Source organism: Mastigoproctus giganteus, chromosome 1 (genome assembly GCF_048544385.1).
Source record: "Mastigoproctus giganteus isolate SK-2022 chromosome 1, ASM4854438v1, whole genome shotgun sequence".
In the NCBI taxonomy this organism is placed as follows: Eukaryota; Metazoa; Arthropoda; class Arachnida; order Uropygi; family Thelyphonidae; genus Mastigoproctus; species Mastigoproctus giganteus.
Genome location: NC_143575.1, coordinates 65,889,327 through 65,910,541, shown reverse-complemented (window position 1 = coordinate 65,910,541; position 21,215 = coordinate 65,889,327). Strand labels below are relative to the sequence as shown.

The 21,215-nt window shown below is 36.4% G+C and overlaps 1 protein-coding gene across 1 annotated transcript in view; it reads right to left on the bottom strand.

Moving 5' to 3' along the window:
* The window catches only part of LOC150090864 (proclotting enzyme-like), a 68,786-nt gene extending 49,416 nt beyond the window's left edge, over positions 1-19,370 (bottom strand). The window contains exons 1-2 of the mRNA XM_090373282.1: positions 19,132-19,370; positions 5,561-5,654 (exon numbers count right to left, since the gene is read on the bottom strand). Of these exons, the coding sequence (XP_090229408.1) occupies positions 5,561-5,642 (82 nt within the window). The 5' untranslated portion in view covers positions 5,643-5,654; positions 19,132-19,370. The remainder of the gene's footprint in view (positions 1-5,560; positions 5,655-19,131) is intronic.
* Between the last annotated feature and the right edge of the window lie 1,845 nt (positions 19,371-21,215).

The following is a 21,215-nucleotide window of genomic DNA, read 5'->3' as shown; positions in this document are numbered from 1 at the left end:
CTAAAAGAGATTTTAATAATTTGTTTTGCAGTGCTGTTATAGCTCTAATGGAATTTACTTTTGTAGCTTTTTATTGCTGCTGTCATAACATAATCTAAATTTGAGATTTCTTCATATAATGCTTGTTGATGATGTAGTGATATACAATAAAATTTGTAACTTCTTTTGTCTTTTCTACAAAATCGTGATGAAACTTTCAAAAAACATTATGGATATCCTTTGATTCTTTCGTTCATGGAATAATTTTGTGTAGTTCTTCCTTTACAGTGGAATTGTAGAAAACCTAAATGCACAAATAAGTATACAGTATTAATTGTGCCACATCATAAGCCCAGCAGCTTGAGGGGCCGAACAGGAATATAGAGGTCCTGCGACAAGAAAGGTCCGTCTGTTCAGAGGTGAAACTATTAATTCTGAGTTCCCCACGAGATTACTATGCGGCCCCCAACGTGATTTTTAAGAACTATACAAACCAGTCCCCTTCCCCTACTCACAATGATGGACTGGCGGTATGATAGTTTCGCCAGCCGTACTGTTCCAGGTGTATTGCACGATTGGTTTAATTGTTCTTAGACGAAGTAGAAAAAGTCCGCCTATGAGTAGGTTATTAAACTTGTTTCGGAATAGCAATAGGTATTCCGGAAAAAGATTTCAAACTCGCTCGTGTTCTAAAATAATTATTGTGACTGCAAAGTGTTTGGAACGGTAGAGAGATAACTTTTTATAGCTCTAAGGTTAAAACTTTATCCGCGCATCGCACACTGGAGATTAAAAAACTGTGTTGATAACTATAGACCTGGCATCATTTGATGCATAGATGCGAATACTACGAGGATCTACGATGCCTCCTAATTACCAAGATTAGACATACACTGCAGGACTAGGAGCTATATCTCCTAGACACGGAGGAGAAATACAGGGCACTTTTGCGATTTACCCAAGACTTGTTCTCCAGAAGAAGAACACTACTTGCAATTCACGGAGCAGACTAATTAAAACAAGATAATGAACACCTCATAACTTGGGTGCTAGGCTGACTTCATCCTTAGACCTCCCACGACTTGACTAAGACCACAGCTCTGCTGCCACCACCAAAGAACTAAGAACATCATCTCCAGTACACAGAAGATGAGCATACACTATTCAGCTGATATGCACAAAATGCCTACATCTGAAGAAGAACTGAACTTGCCTTCTACAACGACGGACAAACCAGGACATTGACTTTACCTGACCAAAAAATGAAAGGAACAGGAGAAAACCAAAATTGATGAGGAAAACATACCCACTTAAATGAACCAAGAACGAGCGAGAGTGAACGGAGGATGTCCCCAAATGATGCTGGACGGAGTGCAAACTCCAACCCTCCGATTGCACCCTGGTACATAGGGTTCGACTCGGGCTCATATCTAGAACTGAGATAACCAGACTTGATCCTGAAACTGACTGAAATGACCTTTGAGAAAACGAAGCGGACTGGAAACCCAAACATCACAACTGAACTGAACTGAACAGCAGTAATTGCTGCCACATGCCCTATTGGCGACCTGTGTTGAGCTCTAGCCCAACACACTTTCATTCCCTTTCCTGGCGGGGAGGAGGCGACAGTGTTCCTGTTGCCCTCCTCTCCTCGCCACCCCCTAATTCTTCTCCTGGTGGGGCACTGGCATGCCCCACTATTCTACCACCTAAAGTATCTAGCCAACAAAATTCAAAGGTACAGTGCTATGATAAGGCGGGTCAGCAGGGCAGACTGGGGGCTGAAGCACAAAGCTCTTACTCTCATATACCAAGCGGCATACGTGCCAATTGTGTGTTATGGTGCCTCCATCTGGTACCGAAGAGCCATCCTAGCAAGAAATAAACGTAAGCTGGATTCAATCCAGAGATTCATGCTCCTTTCAATTTGCAGGGCCTGCCGCACCGTCAGCACCCCTGCTCTGCAAGTAATAACTGGATGTCAGCCACTATACTTAGAAGTGGTTAAAAGAGGGCTTTTTTATCACTTAAGGAAGGGAGTTCCAACCCAACTGCTAAATTTTCAACTTGACACCACAAACGGCACTAGGCAGGAAAGACAACGGATAACCCAACATCTACAAGAGATATGGCAACATGACTGGGACACCACAACAAAAGGGGCCATCACAAAACGATTCCTTCCATCCATAAGTTCAACTCACCCAGAACCTCCACCCTGGTTTTTGCCTGGCCTCCATGTGACCTTTATCATCACCGGCCATGGATCCTTCCAACAAAAACTGACCGCCATGGGAATTGAGAATGATCCACGTTGCCACTGCGGCGAAGAGGAGTCCTGGGGGCACCTCATGTATGAGTGCCCCAGCTACGACAACATTAGGCTTAAATTCCTCACCACAATACAGAGAAACCCTCGCAATCAAGAATCCACTCTGCTACTCGAGGAAGATACCTATAAGGCATTAACCACCTACGCGCAAGAAACATTTGCACTTAGGCGAGCTAAGATTGCAGAACTCAGAGCCCAAGAACTAAACCGGACCGGCGTGGGATAACTCTCCATTCCCCCGGAAAAAAGCAGACATAATCATGCAAACCCAAATAGGGTAGGATCTATTGCAGGCACCATCCAAGGTGCGGGATGCTGGCACTCCTCGGAGTGCGGGATTTAAGTCATCGCAAACCCGAAATGGGTAGGATATACTGCTGGCACCGATCTAGGTGCGGGATTGCTGGCACTGACCTCAGTGCGGGATTTGTTGGCACTATGCCATTGGCAATTACACAAGGGCGCCTGTCCCCTGTGACTTTTAAACCCACACTCTTTCCTATTCTTCGCCTAAATTAGGGTGGATTTATTCTCCCCTGTCAACCCACCCAAATTCATTCCCCCTCTAATCCTCTCTTCTTCTCTGCTCCTCTCTCTCTTTTTTTTTATTTTATTTTATTATTTTATTTATTTTATTTTATTATTTTATTTATTTTATTTTATTTTATTATTATTTTTTATTTTTTTAATCTGTTACTTTATTTTTATTTTTTATTTTATTTTATTTATTTTATTTATTTTTTTTTATTTTATTTTATTATTTTATTTTTTTTTTTGGTCTCCGTCAGGAAGCTTAGGCAACCCTGGCGGAGGCCAGCCAGAGTATAATGGGCAGCCTGGCTCACCTCCCAGTGGTGGTGGCGGGCAACGTGGGGTTCCCTTAGGGGCCTTGCGGCTAAGCAGCCAGAGACAGAACAACAGACCACAGCACAACTCTGTCACAAACCAGACACTACACTTTTTCTGGCTTTTACAGAGATTCTGTAAATTCTTCACAAAGTACCATGGTGCAGATGTGGGAAACCACCGGTGGCGCCTTCCACAAAACACTATGTTCTGCCTTGGGGTCGCTTTCTCTATCGTCCCCACACTTCTGTCTTCCCCCCAGTCTTCAGTCTCTCTCCCTACTCTGCCTATATCGCCAGCGAGCGCCCCACACAATAAAAAATTTTTAAAAGTGTCCAAATTCTCACCGCATGCATGAACCCCTTTCGGCCTAACTACATTCTAGCGTCCATCACCCCCTATTTTTTTCAGCCACTGAAATATACAATATCAACGCTTATACAATATCCATCCACATTTAAATCTATGTGGCCTTCCCAGTGAACTGGTACACCTATAATGAAAGCAACGCGGAGATGGGGGAAACCCTTGGTACCACTTGACACTAAATACACTTTATATTGATTTCTACTAGTTTACATTGCAAATGTATGGCCGAGTAGTCAAGGACAAGGGTGTATAAGTACATGTGCTTTGAGGTGACCATGGTCAAAGCTGTGTGACTGCTAAATACGATGTTTTTTTTTCTTGTATTCTGTCTTGTGAACTCCTCTGACCGGAATATAAACAGAAAATTTGTATAATTTTTTATTTAGCCAGGGCCCATTTATAAGGTGGACTAGGGGAGCCGCAACTCCGGGCCCCAACTTTGATGGGGCGCAGAACTTATATTCAAATTTACTTAATATTTTCGGGCAGTCTGGGGAGGGGATAACAGTGCTCTGAGCTTCGGGCCTCCAGAATGCTTAAATGAACTCTGATTTTGTATACATTGTGGATTAAATTTTATTTTGGGGATACTCTGAGAAACTAAGCGCTATATAATATTGTTTCCTCTGATAAATGAGTTCAGCTTAACGAACGACGAGCTTCTGAGACATAATCCATTCGTAATTTGTACTCTGTCAAATGTAATAAAATATGATATCTGAGCTAAAATAAAATTTCTCAAAAATTCTTGAATAAAGAGTATTTTCCTAGTAATTTAACAACGAATTACTGGATACGCAGAATTAATTTAACGGCGAATTACTGTGCTTTTTCTATGAGATTCGGTATAAATTTATTTGAAGGGAAAAAGAAACTTAAATGAGTACAGGTAGAAAGTACAAGTTGATTTTGGCATGCAGAACTCTTAATAATGATTTAATCACTTGAATATCACTGAATATTTTGGTCTTGTTATAACTGTTAACCTCAGTATGGTTAGATAATAATAATTTCAGCATAATGATTTTTTTAATTTATTTTATTTTATTATTTATTATTATTATTATTATTATTATTATGTGTATATATATATATATTTTTTTTTTTTTTTTTTTTTTTGAATTCTCACTCTTGCACTTTGGTCAGCTTCGGGGAACTCTCCCTGTGAGGTACGGTTCCTGGGAAATTTCAGAGCTATTTCGTCCTAGTTCCGTCCCTAAATGGTTGGGGGGAATGTCACGATTTCAACTCTTCGGTCTCTTCTTTTGATAACTGCAAATCCTCTAGAGTATAGATACAAGCTTCAGTGAAACATTAATTCAGTCCGTTCTCCCTGATAAAATCAAGCCACCTGTGCATTATGTGTTCACTGCTAGATAATTTTACTAAGTTTCTCAAAGTTTGAAGAAATGGCATAATCAAAGAAATTTTATATTTTTAAAGGTCATATTCATAGACTTCCTTTGATTAATTTCTAATCAGATGGAACAATGATATATTGTACCTCTTTTTGAAATAACATTATCCCCTCTCCTGGCTAAACAGCCTGTAAAGGACCTGGAGGTAAATAAACAGATTTGATGGTTAATGATAATAATCACTATGGCAGTGAGCATCCGAGATCAGTGCATCGTTGCCCGATGAACTTGCCCTGCGAACTGGTCCGCCGATACTCAAATATCGCCGATAAAGGTGGCAACCATAGCTGTTTTGTGAGCTTGAAATAAAATGAATGGTAATAATATAGCAACTTCCCTTCTTTTTCTTTTTTTCAGCTGACATAGAGAATTTCTTTCTCATTTTATTTTGTAACTATTTGAATATTTAAAAAAATATATGAAGACATTTATATCCATTTTGATTATAATATTTACAAAAAGCGTTTCTGTAACTTTTAAATTCCAAAACTGGAAGCTTTAGGTATTAATTAAGGATATAGGTCGTTTTTTCCACTCCTTAGCGTGTTGCAATATTTTCAGGTTCGTTAAATTTAACAAATACCTAAGATTTTGAAATAAAAATAGAATGACTTACTTTGTCTCCTTACCCGTAATAACGAGCTACCTTGAATAACTGTTAACAGCAGAAGGAAAACCAAGTTTTTTATAAATGACATAGCTGCGAGTTACTGAAATGTAAACAAAAAAGAAAATAACTTATAAGGATAAAAAATATATATATATTTTTAATTTATACAAAGCAGGTAATTTTTTTATTCACTCTCAGTAATTGAATCGCAGTAATTTTTAATCTGCCTATTTATATACAACGACAGACTAAAATAACTTAAGGAAACTTGTCAGTCAAGAGAACTCCACTTTGAATTCCTGTTATACATTATCGAAAGTACCGGCCAACTGCAATTTCATCATTTAATAGTTTTTCGTTAAAAAAAATAAAAAAATCAAGCGTGCAGTCTTTCCTTTCGTAATACTTTTATAGTTACAAAGTAGTTTAATTTAGAATACTAAATATTACACGGGCATTTAGTGTATTATTTAGTAGTAATATCTAGGAAATCCAAAATGTAATCCTTGGTTGAAGATATGACATGAAAAAGGTTTATGGCGATACATTGATAACTATACAGGATGTTTCAAAAGTGACGGTCAATAATTTAAAGGTGAACTGTACAGACTACAATATGCAAAAAAAGCCTAGTAAACATGGGTCTTTAGTGAATCGTTTTCGAAATCTTGCACATTTCTAGTTGGGATCCACCACTGACAAGGTGAACTGTACAGAGTTGGGATCCACCATTGACTTGTTTGTTTAAGTTAGGTTATGCTCATTCTCTCCCTTTCCCCTCTACCAATGCTCTGAGACGTAGCAGGCATACTAGTACTGTACTTGTCAAAGGATATTCAAAATGGAAAGAGATTACAGCAACGAAGAGTAGTTAAATCCTATGGATTTTTGTATCTGGGGTCATGAAAAAAGCTTCTTGTACACTTCTGACATTAGCACAGCTGAGGAATTGCAGCGGCGAGTTGAAGGAGCCTTTCAGCAAATCAGAAATGACCCAGGAATGCCTGAGAGGATTCGTAACTCAATGCAGAGAATACTACAAAGACTACTGATGCAAGGACAGCATTTTGAACACCTTTTGTAAAATCCTGTGGTGCTTAAACTAAAAATTAAAAATGTATCATCTTATGTTTAATAAAACCACCCTTAGCAAAGGATTCACAACTTTTTGCTAAACTAGTGCTCCGATAGTCAGTGGCGGATCTTAACAGAAAATGTGCATTATTTCGAAAACTGTTCATTTGCGGCCCGATGTTCACTGGGACTTTTTTTTTGCTTATTTTAGTTTATACTTTTCACCTTTAAATTATTGACCATCATTTTTGAAACAACCTGTATAGTCGGATACATTGATAACTATATAGTTGTCAGCTTTATGAGTATGCTCTTTGAGTGGACCGAGGTTCAAGCCCGTGACTGTTAAATACGATTAACATTTGTATTGATTGATTTATTGTAAACTCCACTGATCTGATAGTCGTGCCGGAGAGTATATAAACAGGAACATTTTCTCTTTAATTCATTTCATTATTCCCATTTTTATTTCAAGGGGCGTATAGCATAGCGTAATGCGCCTGTTGTTCTTCACCATATCAGCTCTATAGGATAGACGCTATGAAAAAAATAGGGTTTCCAATAGCAGTAATTATTTCAGTTTTCCTCATACATATCACATAGGCTATCTGAATGCCATGTATTATAGTTGAAGTCCTCGATATTATGTTTGTTGCCGTGCGCTTATTGGAGGAATGAATTGGCAATATGGCGGATGAACAGAAAGAAAACTTATTTGCTGCATCTTAATAAAAGATATTAGTATGTAGTATTCAAAACCACTGTTTTAGATAGTTAATGAGTTTCTTTCCTTTCTAAACAGTACGTTCTTTCTGTTATTCTGATTTCTAGTAGTAATGTCTAACGTCTAAATTTTGTACAAGTGACTGCTTTGTATTGATTCTTGGTAATGCTCAGTTTTCTTACCATTATATAGGGCCTGAGTGCCCTGCGGGTGAGAAGTTTGTAAATAAATAAATAAATAAGCGTTTACGTTGTTATTTTAAATATCATTAGCTTCTTGTCTAACTGCCACATTTTAAAGTTTTCCGAAAGTTCTCTGTATACTGGAATACTTTGGGCTGGTAGAGAAGCAGCACGGGCGGCATTTCTCGATATTGCCTGTTGTATCGTGATAACGACCTTCCCATCCGTTAAGCGTTAACTTCATAAGAAGATTCCATATATATATATATATATATTTTTTTTTTTTTAGGTTATCATTTCTAAAGGTCATTGTCTTTTCTATTCGTGGAATCCACATAACACCTTATTTTTAATATTTGCGACTACACAAGAAGTGAAAGAAAACAATAAAATTAAAAAGGAAAATGACTAGAATAATAATAATAATAAATAAATAAAAAAAATCAATTCTTAAACCTTTTCAATTATTGCCTTCATTCATAATTTTTACCCATCAGCTTTCAAGGAGACGTATTTATTGCCCATAGATAAGAGGTTTCATAACGTGTGACATGCTTTCAGAATCGATTCAGGACCAGAAAACAACGGAAGAAGTTCATATAAACTTGTATTTCCATACCGAACGACTATGGCTATTTGAATTTTTTGAGGAATGGCTATAGTTTCTAGTGGTAATAAATAAGCATGTACGTAGTATGGATAAACGTTTTACTACATATTTTACTGCCATTTTTATTATTTTTTTACCATAGAAAACTCCATAGCCATTTTAAAAAAAACTAAGCAGTAGCTCCATAACCAATCAGAATTACTCATTTCACGGAAGAAAGGTGAAATACGTGTTATACTTCGATTGGTACTAAAATTCAGGGGGAAATAAGTGAAGTACATTGCAAAAATGTTGACCATGATCCATCATCTGAAGTACGTGTTACCGTTTGTTTATTTTATTAATTCACAGACGATCCTTGAAATTCCTGTTGCATATCAATATTTGTTAAAAATCTGTGAGAAAATAAGTGAATTATGACAAAAATTTGAACAAATGTTACTTTGTTAATTAGGTATATGCAGTGAATTGGAAAAATTAATTAGTAACAAGATTACTTATTTACTTCATTTCTGTAAATCACAGAAAATATTTAATTTAAGAAATAAAAATCGAACGCCCTCGAAATTTGAAGCACTACGTACATTACATGGCTATTGTGATAACACATTGTGTTCCCTCAACAAGAGTATTTCCATTTTTGTTGATCTGAAAGCGTTGTTACACGTAGATTTGGAAGAAGTTACTGGCCGTGGGTAATATGAATTTATAGCTTTTCACTAGTCCATCACCATGTAATATTGAGCAGTTGGGGATGTACACAAAAGTGCGGATAGTTTTTCGGCTGTAGTTTCCAAAGCAGTGGGAATGAAAATTTGTGGCTAAGAAACTGATAAGGAAAGTAAACTCATTAATTTTGATTTTGCGACAAGACCACTAAGGCATAAGACGTTAGTATATTGTATCCCTAAACTGCGTGTGTTCTATGTGTGTTTTCCTGGCTATAAAATGAAATATCCGAGTTTCCAGTAGTTAAAAAAAAAAACACATGCAACCGTCTCCCGTTGCTGACTAACTCGGTCATGGTATGTATTAATGGACATTAATAAAGGAGTAATTGTTAGTGTCAGTGATGACATAAAGAGTGAAATGAATCGGGTACACTAAGAAAATTAGTCAATTGATCTGGGAGGTGTGTTTAACATGTAGGTAGCAAGCAACAAGGGTAATTCGCTTTTCCGTAATAAAAAACTTATTGAAATTGCATAGAATTATAACCAGCATTAAAATAGTGAAAATGTTGTTATTTTTAATAATAGTAAAAGTAAGCATATTTATAATTTACGATTATATTTGAATACTTTAAATCACCAGTAATTTGCAATGTAATTTAAACGAAACGTGTTTTCTTTATAAAAATTCCTTAAACGTTATAATTTAAACGATGCCACCTTTGCAAAAAATTGCTAATTCAGAGTTTGGCTGTGTACTAATATGATGCGTTTGCACTATCTTGTACGTAGAAAAATTCCTTTACTTAATGCAAAAAAAAAAAAAGAAATCAATTTTGAAATTATCATAACCTAGTGGTCAGGCGCGCGGGTGCATAAGTACACGTGCCTTGAGTGACCGGGGTTCAAGCCCGTGACTGCTGAATACGGTGCTGTTTCTTGTATTCTGTCTATCTTGTTAACTCCTCTGACTGTTTGGTCGTCCCGGAGTATAAACAGAAAAATTTATTTATTTATTTAATTTAGGGATGGTAATATATTAGAATAGAAATCCTATTTCTATTCTGATATTACGAGATCAATATGCAGGCCTATGTGATGCAAAGTGTTGATAGTATTAATAGCCGTAATTTCTAATTGAACTTGCAGAAGTTTCAATTTCAAAACCTTCCAACTGTTTTTTTTGCTCAAACCGGAGCCAACTTAATAATGTTAATGTGTTTTACATAATGATTCATTAAACCGTTCCTTATTTTTCATAACAGTTTAATTATTTTTACTATAAAATTTAGTGCAGTTTATGCGGTTCTCAACGACTTTTGTCATGGACCCACCCCAATGGCTCTGATCTGGTATCTTTCCCCCCTCTCCTACTGCGAAATTAATAACTTAATTTGTAACATGCTTTCCTTCACCATGCCAAAATTTTAAATTCGTTTTACGTTTTATCTTCTGATAAGCATCAATTGCCCTAGAACGAGCTCGTATTTTCCCCTCTCCCATCTTCCCTGTTGCACCAAGTTTGGGAGCTGACACATGCAAGAATAATGAGTTGGTAACATGGAGGTCACCATCAAGGCCGGATTTACCGAGACGCATTTGATTAGGGCCTCAAGATCAAGGTGAGGGCAGAACAGTGCAATTACCGTAGTTCTGGTTTAGTAACCCCGCAACCTAATTTTTAGGACTTCAGACTACCTAAATCCAGCATTTACCGCCATTAAACTTATTTATTATTATTTTTTTAACGAGTATGAAAAAAGTGTGTGGTGGATGCTAACGATATTTGGCATGCTTTAAAGCAAAGCTGTGTAATTGAATTTTGTATGAAGCTGAGGAAAAATTCATCACTGGAGGACGGAGTTGATCCAGCAAGATTATAGATTGGATGTATCAAGTAGGCACCGGTATTGAGAAAGTGAAAGCATTTTCAAGATTACGATCAATGATAAATTTAGTATTGTTACTTCTGCAAGAAAGGTTATGCAGATCCTCCTTTTTGAACACTAACAGCATCGTATCGTTTTGCAACACTGGGAACTTCGTAACCAAACAAGAACTAGCGATTATTATTCGTATACGCTAAGATATCATTTGAAGGATGATTTCAGGGAAAAAAAAAAAAGCCAGATACATTGAATAAGCGGAGGTTTGTGTTGTAGGATAATATTAGACTGCTTATTTCACGTGTGGCGGTTGAGGCTCTGAGGATTATTCGAGGTGCATCACTTGAACACTTACTCTACTTTTCGGATCTCGCCCATGCAATTTCGTGGTTTTCCCTACCTTAAAACATGAGATCAGAGAACACAAATTAGGTAACTATATAGAAGTGAAAAAGCCACGCCTAACACTGAGGTGCATGTCGAAAAATGTCCTTTTACACGAGTTTCAAAAGTGGAAAGAATGTTGCCTGAAGGCCGCTACTTCGAAAAAGTATTCAGGACCATGCCGATTCCGAATAACAGGTAGTTTAAAACTTTTTGAACACCTCTCTTAGTTTTATGTTCTGCATTGGTAATCTGAATCAAAACACACATGGATTTTCTAAATAACAATTTGATTTATTTCAGTGGATTTAAATAATAGCGAAACTACGGATTTTGAGCCTGCTTCGCCCCTCTCGAGATTTAGTACTGGCCTCCCTCTGCTCTTTCACAGTCCATCAGAACCAACTGTCCTGCCCCTTTACCTTCGCTCCAACCTCCTAGTTTCGTCACTGGGTTTAAAATAAGTTTTATATCTTGAGTTGTCGCGAACTGACAGGAAATTAATGAGACCAGTGTTGTATGAGGCCGTAGTGAATGTCAGGTAAAAGTAATACTGTGTAACTGACAGCAACCTTGACATAAAATAAATGGAAATTTTGAGAATGAGGTTTATGCTAGTTTATACATTTATAATTTGGAATCCCTGATTTTAAAATAAATAAAATTAAACCTTTTAATTTTAAATTACATTTACTTGTCTCTTTCTCTCTGTTCCAAAGAAAGCACGCCAAATTATCTTGTTACCGTCTGCTTCTCCCACATCCCTTTCCTTCGTACAGTTTTCTGTTCCAAGAGAATTCAAATCATGGACACACACTTGATTGTGTCTTTGCAAATTCAGTCATCTTTTTCATAGCTCATTAATAGATACTGTAAGATTCTCAAAATCCTTAGACTTCCATATTTTTAGTGCTGCAAGGTTATTTAATCACCAAACTGTTGGCAACAGTTTCATTCTTTCATAAGCTGGTGTTTGGCATTAAGAACTTAAAAATTATTCCTTAAACTAGATGCATTCAACAGAAATGGTTGCATTCAACCTGAACCATATATTATTTGCCGTCTGGATCAAATGTCATCTGGCTATGGCTATCACCTTTCAGAATTTTTTTTTTTTTTATTAATGTACATTTGCGTTTTCCTAAGACTTACTGATTTGTCATGTTCCGTCGCGGGATACTAATTCCTTTGTGTGTCGAACATGGCCGTAGGTGGGAATCCACTTGTCTACGTTATTCTTTTGTTCTATACTGAAACCAGTTAACATGACTAATAAATAAGTACCAGTTCTCAGTCAAATACTGCAGATCTAGCTGCCACTGTTTTGACATGCATTGTACAGCACTGATGTGCCTGTGTCTGGCTTCTACCTTCTGATAGAATGTAACACTTGAAACTGCTGTAAGGATTGGCACAACAGGAATAAAGAACAATATACTCGTATTCATTAGAAAAATTTTGTTCCTAATGCAGCCAGGGACAACTTGTGGCGATTGTGCAGCATATTAGAAATTGGTATGTTTACTAGAACCTTTTTTGTTTTTGGTACGAAAACGCCAGTTTTTATTAGTCTATTTCAAAACGAAGGTGGCAAGCTCTTTTATATTGTAATTAATACTGTATACATGCTTTTTATATTTAAAAAGCAAAAAATAAAATTTAATTTAATAGGAAAACTAATTTCTTTTATCCGATGGTCCTAACCAAATTAATTATCCTGTTATGAATCATTTTTATTTGATATTCGTTATTTATTTTTGCATAATATTTGCACGTATTATTTAATATATTACCTGTAATTGTTTATGGTAATAATAATAAATTAAAGTTAAATAGCATCATACAAGAAGAATTATTGTCAGAAAATAATGGAATAACTGTAATAAAAAAAAAATGTTCCTAATTGAATCGTGAACTTTTCTACTTAAAGTGAATAACATAGTTATCTGATGTATTAATAGATTTTTTTTAGTTGTAAATAAGATTTTTGTTTCATTATTTATTTCGTTTATTTTCCCTCCGCTTTTCATTTCATGTTAAATTATTCTTCTAATTTTAATTAAATAGAAGGTTCAATGATAGCAGAGCTAGTTGAATTTTAGCAGTAACTAATTAAACTAAATGAGCAGTTTGATTATTTATATTGTCCATTCGGTTTACTTTGAATACAATATACTTATTAAATACGAAGACGATTTAATAAAAGTTTAATAATACTAAGAGGCTTCGCCCCCTGCTCGCTCACCCGCTTTTCTACGTAAAATGTATACAGAGTAAGTGAAATCTTTTTTACGTAAAAGACACACCTGTCGAAACGCACTGGTCGATATCTAATCAGGAAATTACCTGCGCATTTGTAGTGCACAGCATTCTCAAGGTCGAATAAATCCGTTCCGATATTCCCTATCAGAGACTTGATAATTTGGAATCCCCTCTTTTCGATAGTCTCTGGCTTAAAATTTCTCTACTTCATTCTTTCAAATTCATCGATTGTCTCTACCGTTCTCCCAACTCCACTAATCACTTGAAGCTCTTTGACTTCCTCTCTTTGCAACTTGACTTTCTCCAGTCCAGCTTTCCTAACAATGAGGTAATTTTCCTTGTTGATTTTAATGTTTACAACTCCAGCTGGCTTCCATTTTCTAGTCACACCGACCCAGCTGGTCGAGATGCCAAGGCTTTTGCGATTACTGATGACCTCGCACAGATTGTCCATTTACCTACCAGAATACTGACCGGGTTAGCCGGGTGGGTAAAGTGCCTGCCTGGCAACCCACAGTAAAGTGTAAAGTGTGTTTACGGTCAAACGGCACCAGGGGTTTCCCCCATCTCCGCGTAGTTTACATTGAGGTGTGATACAGTTCACTGTAAAGGCCAGAGATTTAAAAGTATATGGATCTTGAGGTGTGTGATGTTGTGTACCGTTGTTCTTCTGGCCATTTAGCCGCCAGACCCCAGCTGAGGCCCGACGTTGCCCACACTTCGCCCCGTGGAGGCAGACCAGGTACACTAGTATTACAGTTATTTACTCTGACAGGCCCTGCCACCTAGTTTCCTGAGATTTCAGTGGCAAGGACCTTAAAAAAAAAAAAAAAAAAAAAAAACGTTTGCGTGGGTTGATCGCTAGATTGAAAGACCGAAATGTGAGCGAACTTAATTTGGAGCTATTCCAAAGGTCGCGGGTTCGAATCCCGCCTCGGGCTTGGATCAAAGTACTGCAAAAACCTTGGGAGGTGCATTATGGCCACAGAAGCCGATGCGCCAACCAAAAAAAAAAAAAAAAAAACCTACCAGAGTACTGGACAATCCTAACCATACGGCCAGCGCACTTGATCTTTTTCTCACAAACAACCTTTCTAAGTATACGATCGAAGTGAGTGGTCCTTTAGGCACCTCAGATCACAGCTGTCTCTTCTTCAATGGAACCTTTATCTCATGGCTGTTCCCAACCTCGTGTAGTTTGGCATCACAATAATGCAAATGGGATGACCTACGAGATTTCTTTTCCTTGGTCGGATTACTGTTTCAAATTTTCTGATGTCAACGTTTTCTCAGATCGTGTCAGTGAAACAATTCTTGTAGGAATGGAATCCTTTATTCCACACTCCACTTTAAAATCTCGTCCTTTATCTAAACCTTGGTTTTCCAATAAATGTGCTAAGGCTGTTCAAGAGAACACTTGTTGCATGTCGTAATTGGCTTGTTTCCAATTTTTCAGTTTCATTTTCTGCCTACACCAAAGCTCGCAACGATTGTAAAGCAGTTATTAATCAGTCCAAACAAACTAGATTTTGAACAGGTTAAGAGTAGAAAACTTGCTTCTTGCCATAATGGTAGCCTAGTGTTCTGGTCTCTTGCCAAAGCTATTCGCCGCAACTTTTACCCATCTCTGCTCCCACCTCTGTCAGAGCCAGATGGTTCTGTTGTCATCTCGCCCAAGGATAAAACTGACCTACTAGCATCCCATTTTTCTTCCAGTTCATCTTGTGTAAAAAGCCTCCCACCATTCCCAACACGCTCCAGTCAATGCCTCCTGTGGTCTTCCATCAAAAACATTTTGGCGAAACTTGATGCTCAGAAAGCTCCAAGTCCTGATGGTATTTCTCCACTTGTTCTCAAAACCTGTGCTCCTGAACTTACTCCATTTCTTTTCCTCTTTTTTCACTTTCTTATTCCAAAGGTGTTTTTCTTCTGCTTGGAAATTTGCTCATATCCAGCCAGTTCCCAAATAGGGTGAAAAATTCCTCTCATCCAATTATCGTCCCATTTAAATTAATTCTACTCTTTCTAAAACAATGGAGAAATCAATTAACTGCCAACTCTTAAACTACCTAGAAATTTTCCGTCTGATCAACGATTGCCAGAATGGATTCCGTCAGTGTCGATCCACGGGTGATATTGAGGCTTATGTTACCCATTTATGGACAAATTCAGTGGAAATGTTCGGTGAAACAAGAAGTTGCTCTTGACACCTCAAAGGCTTTCGATGGTGTTTGACATAAGGTCTTCTAAACAAGCTTCCAACTTATGGTTTGACAACTGTTTTTTGTAATTGGTTATCCAGTTCTCTCTCTGATCGCGCACTGAGGGTGGATGATAGGTGGCTCCCCGTCTTCTAACTTCTTCACTAATGCTGGTGTCCCCCAAGGTTCAGTTCTTTCCCCCACTCTTTTCCCCTTTATATATTAATGATCTTCTTCCATTGACTGAAAATCCTATCCATAGTTTTGCCGACGATAGCACATTGAATTCCAGTTTGAGAAATGCTCAATCAGCTCTTGCCCTGCTCAATCAGCTTCAGCTTCTCGAATATCCACTACCAATTCCCTAAATACCAATCTCCAGTGGGGCAAAGACAACTTAGTTGATTTCAATCCTTCTAAAACTCAGTCTTGTCTTATATCTCGCAAGAAGGATTCTTCTGCTCCTATGCTTATCTTTGTTGACACTGATTTCTAGGCAAGATGATATATCTCTTTTGGGGATTACCCTGACTTCTAATCTCTCTTGGCACAAGCACATTACAAATATTGCTTCCTCTGTATCTAAAAAACTTTTTTCTCTTTCGCTCTCGGCGTTACTTTTCTTCCAAACAGCTGTTCACTCTCTACAAATCGAAATCCGCCCTACCATGGAATATTGTTCCCACATCTGGGGCAGTTCCCCCGAAACCTCTCTCATGCTTCTAGATTCCATTCAAAAGAGGGCAGTTAGGTTAACGACTCCTCTCTAACAGAGTATTTCTACTCGCTGTCTCATAGACGTACTGTTTCTGCTGCATGCCTTTTCTACAGATACTTCCATGGGCACTGTTCTTCTGAATCGGCGTCTATAATTCCCGCTCTCTCTTTCAAAACGAACACGTGCCGCCAACATCCATTTACTGTCCAACTTCAAATTCACAGAACCAACTTTTCATCTTCCTCGTTTATTCATTCAACTGCCGTTTTCTTGAACAACCTTCCTTTATAAGTATTTCCTGAAAATTAGTCTACAGAAGTTCGTCTAATGACAACAAATATCTTCTTTCGTCTTCTCAACCTCCAACCCAAGTACGATACTAATTACTATAGGTTCTAATACCTCTGGTGTTTGGGGTCTTCATAAAAAAAAAAAAAAAAAAAAAATATATATATATATATATATATATAATTAGATTTAAATAATGTTAAAAAAGGAATATTACATAAGAAATTTTATTTCATGAAATTTTATTACATAAGCATTATTTTATTTCATTATATAACTTTATTCTAATTTATATGATTATATATATATATATATATATCTCATTGTAAAAGTCCAGAACAGTGTACACCCTCCAACATAGCGGCAAGCAAAACAGTGGGAAAGCAGTGATTGACAAGTTGACTTCCATATTTCGACAAATGGACCGGAACAACGCAGTGATTGGCAGATGTCACTGCTTTGTTCCTGATTTTAAATCTGGAACTCGTTTACCCATTTTAAAACAGCGGGATGGATTGTCAAACACCCTAAGCTAAGTCCCCCCCCTCCTCGACAACGCAAAACAATCAGAAAAGGTAGGTGCCTTCACCTGTCAGTTATCGCCGTCTTCCTCACTTTCATCGAAGTTCCTGCCGGTGTATTACTATATTGGACTTCAATCAATATCACTATGTAATTATTTACCTGTGTTTACGTAGATCAATTTAGGAAAAGACTTTTTTGCTTTTGGTTCCATAATACACGAGGAATATTGTTGCATTCAAATATTTAATTGAAATATTTACAAAATTCTAAACTACAGTATTTACAAATATACAACATTCTAAACTACAGTATTTACAAATATACAAAATTCTAAACTACAGTATTTACAAATATACAAAATTCATTGATATATAAAAAACGTTGCAATGGAACATCAAATGTTAGACAGTGAATCACGTGAACGTTATGGAAGCTGTTGTCAATAATTAATTGCATTTGTAGTGACGTAATTGCCTAGCCCTTTTAAACTCCCATTGACTCGAGGAAAACGTTTTTTGATATATAGATAGATATCAAATACAGTAGATGGAAAATTAACTAGTGCTTTGCCTATGTGATAGGATTCGTGCTGTGTTTTCATTATTTTAACAAGAGACTTGACATTTTCCATATTCTCTTGAAAATTTATGATCTCTTAGGTTAATTCTGAAATTTGTCACACAGAATTGCCAGCTGCATAATGTTGCCATAATCTTTTTCTTCGTTTCAGTTTACCAAATTCTTTTACGGTCAGGTTTCATGTCCAATCTGCTTACTAAACAAGAAACAAAAACTTACTATTTGTCCTTATTATTACACATTTAAACATTCTTATTTTCCTTACTCCTGAAAAATATATTTTTTCTAATTATAAAGAATTTATAAAAAAACAAAACGCATTGTTTAACTCGGTTAGTTTAAATCACACACTTTTCAAAATTGTATTTTGAACTAAGATTTAAATTTATATACAGGAGCAACTTTACTATCTCGAACTGTTCCATGAACTGTCGTGATGATTAGAATGAGCGGATTTCCTTCTTGCGGCCGACCAGAGATAAACAGTAGAATGTCCCTAGTGGATCCATCCTGTGTATATCTTTAATTTTAACTCTTTACTTTTTTTGAAAGTCTTGAGCTCACGACTATTGTTGGAAATCGGCAAATCAAACTTATACGTAGAAGTTTTAAATTCCGAGGATATGATTATAAATTCAGTACTACGGGTTTTTTTTTTTAATATGGCTAAAATTACAGCAGTACACTTACCGCTCTTTAATACAAGCAGTTGTTTTCATAATGCAATTCAACGTAAAACAACTAAACGATTACGAATTAATTTCCACGTGGTCAACGGCCGTGACCTGCATATGCCGTTGTAAAATAATTGAGAATGATTTTTTTTTTGTTGTGATATGTTAAATAGTTCTGCTTCAAAACTTAAGTAAAAAATAAAACTTGAACTCGCCTTTGATTTAATTATATAAATCGAATAAGTAATCAATGCTAATAAAAACTGTTGCTGTCCGACGTAACTCTAAAGAAAAATTCCCCACATATTACTTCACATACATATACATATAGTGCTATTATGGCACTAGACTCATAATGCACAAACTTCTTCATATATTTTATCATCTGTTGTCAGCAGTAGAAACAGCAGATGATAAACGTAGCTCTAAAGAAAAATTCCTCACATGTTACTTCACATACAAATACATATAAGGCTTTTAGGGCACTAGACTCAAATGAACAGACTTCTTTATATAGGTCATTTGTTGTCAGCAGTAGAAACACCAGATGATAAACATTTTTCTTTATCGCTAATTCATTATTTTATTGTTATGACAAGTGTCAGTAATGTCATAACAAAGCTTTGATATTAGATCTTTCCCCCCTCTCTCTCTGAGAGAGAGAGAGAGAGAGAGAGAGAGAGAGAGAGAGAGAGAAAGAAAGAAAAAGGAAACAATCTGAAACACTGATTCGCTATTTGACCTTTTGTAACTAACCTAAATTCTAAAATTCTAATGTCATTTTTGATATTGCGCTTACCGATATCTGTAGCTTCTCTTGATTCTGTCGGATTCACTTTTACTGCCGGAAAGGTTAGGTCTTACTATAAATGTAAGTGATCAGCCAATCAGGGAAAGGTTACTTTTGAATCACCTTCTCAATAAACTGGACGCTCTTACATTACGCCTAAAGCGCTATGACGACTTACCCGGCGCTAGGCAAAACTAAAAAAATCCAAACTTCCGTACCTAGAAATGTTCGAAGAAACACGTGTCTTTGCGCGTTTGTTCGCAAAGGGAAAATTTGGAAAAAAATATGAAGCAGCCAAATATCAGATCATAAAATATTTGCACAATGGGCGTAAAATTCTGTTCATTGAATGGAAGAAACTGTTAAACAGCGATACTCCCTTCGGTATCAAATGGGGAACGTAGAGGACTACTTCAGTCTGCTGCATGATAAAAACTAGTACTACCGTCACTTTCCTGAGGATGCTGAAGGTCGTTGAGAAGGGGCATTTCCCCAGCTAGAAACCTGACTTAATAGCCAGAAGGAAATAACATTAAACAAAAAAAAAAAAAAAAAATGTCTTTCATGATGTCATTCCGAAATGACGAAACAGGTAGCGTTTAATTTTCAGCTACATGCATAAAAGGAGTGGAGGCCAGCTGTGACAGTTTAGTAGTTGCCCATTTGTCTGCAATTTAATTTAACAATTCAACTCACATTTTATTACTTTTCTTCTAACTTTCTGCGTAAAAGAGCGTGTAGAGTGGCAAATATGATCATTTAATGATCACTTACGTGCCATAAACTTATATTAGCAATAAGGGAAAAAACAATTTCCTTTTTAGCTAACAAAAAACAATTTCCTTTTTAACTTTTATTCCTGAGAACTCTGATGGCTCACAAAATTCCATAAACCGCAACTAGACATTAAATGTGCATATTTTAAATTATCTTCTAAGATTTTAATTAGCAAAACTTCTACAGAACAGTCAACCTGGAATCCCACTTTCGAAATCTTGAAAGTAGATTGGATAAAGTTGAAGACAGCATTATGCTTCACAAATTTTATATTTGGAATCGGTCTTTTACCTCATGAAATGACAGACTGCTACTTAAAATTACACATCCAAATACTCCTAATTTAAAAAAAAAAAAAAAAAAAAGTCTTTGAACTGGTCAAGTATTAATCGGCCAGCTTTTCTATTTTTCTTTATCACCAGAATCTGCTGCAACCAAAAATGCATAGAAATTGTGTATGACAACTATCTCAAAACACGAGGAGAGTGTGTAACACAAAAAACGAGCCTTGTGACACTTATAGCTGGAAGTATAAAGTTAAAAGCCTATTTGAATGCTCCTTAAATGCCTTTTTTGTTGTTTGAATGATCTTTTAAATTACATGAACCAGTAATATCAAAAGAAGTTGAAGAAATTGGGATAAGAAAATTATGTTTAGTAATTTTCTTTATTTGTTTATATGTAAAGGTAAATTTTGTGCTGTTACATTTGGAATAAGAAATTAATACGCAAATATGTTTTATAAAATATTATAATTTATTGTTATTAAAAAAATGTAAATTGCTCAAATTTTAATATTTTTGAATAATTTACATAGAGTCGCATGTAATTCATCAATAATTGCAGATAAATTACCCAACAGTTTACAGTTTGAATAGGGTTCATGTCATCATTCTTCACATTTGCTCAGATATTGAATCTTCATATATCGCAGAACAAACAAAAACATTTTAGCATTTCCTTTTCAAAAATTTATTTTATTTTTTCAGCAGGTTTATATTTTAAACTTCGGCCATTCTTTTTCAACTTTTGTTCTTTTCGCTTTCCAGTCTCTCTTCCTCCTCAGGGACAGGGAGGTGATTATCCCGTTATACGAGGCAATGGTCAGGTCAGGCCACACCTAGAATACTGTGTACAGGTCTGGAGGCCTCATTTTAGGAAGGATGTAAAGTTGCTAGAAGGAGTACAAAGAAGGACAAGATTGGTTAGGGGAACAAAGGGGTGCTCTTACCAAGAAAGGCTTAAGTTCTGCAAATTGCAGCACCTGGAGAGTAGGCACCTGCGAGGTGATCTGATTGAGGTGTATAAGGCCTTGA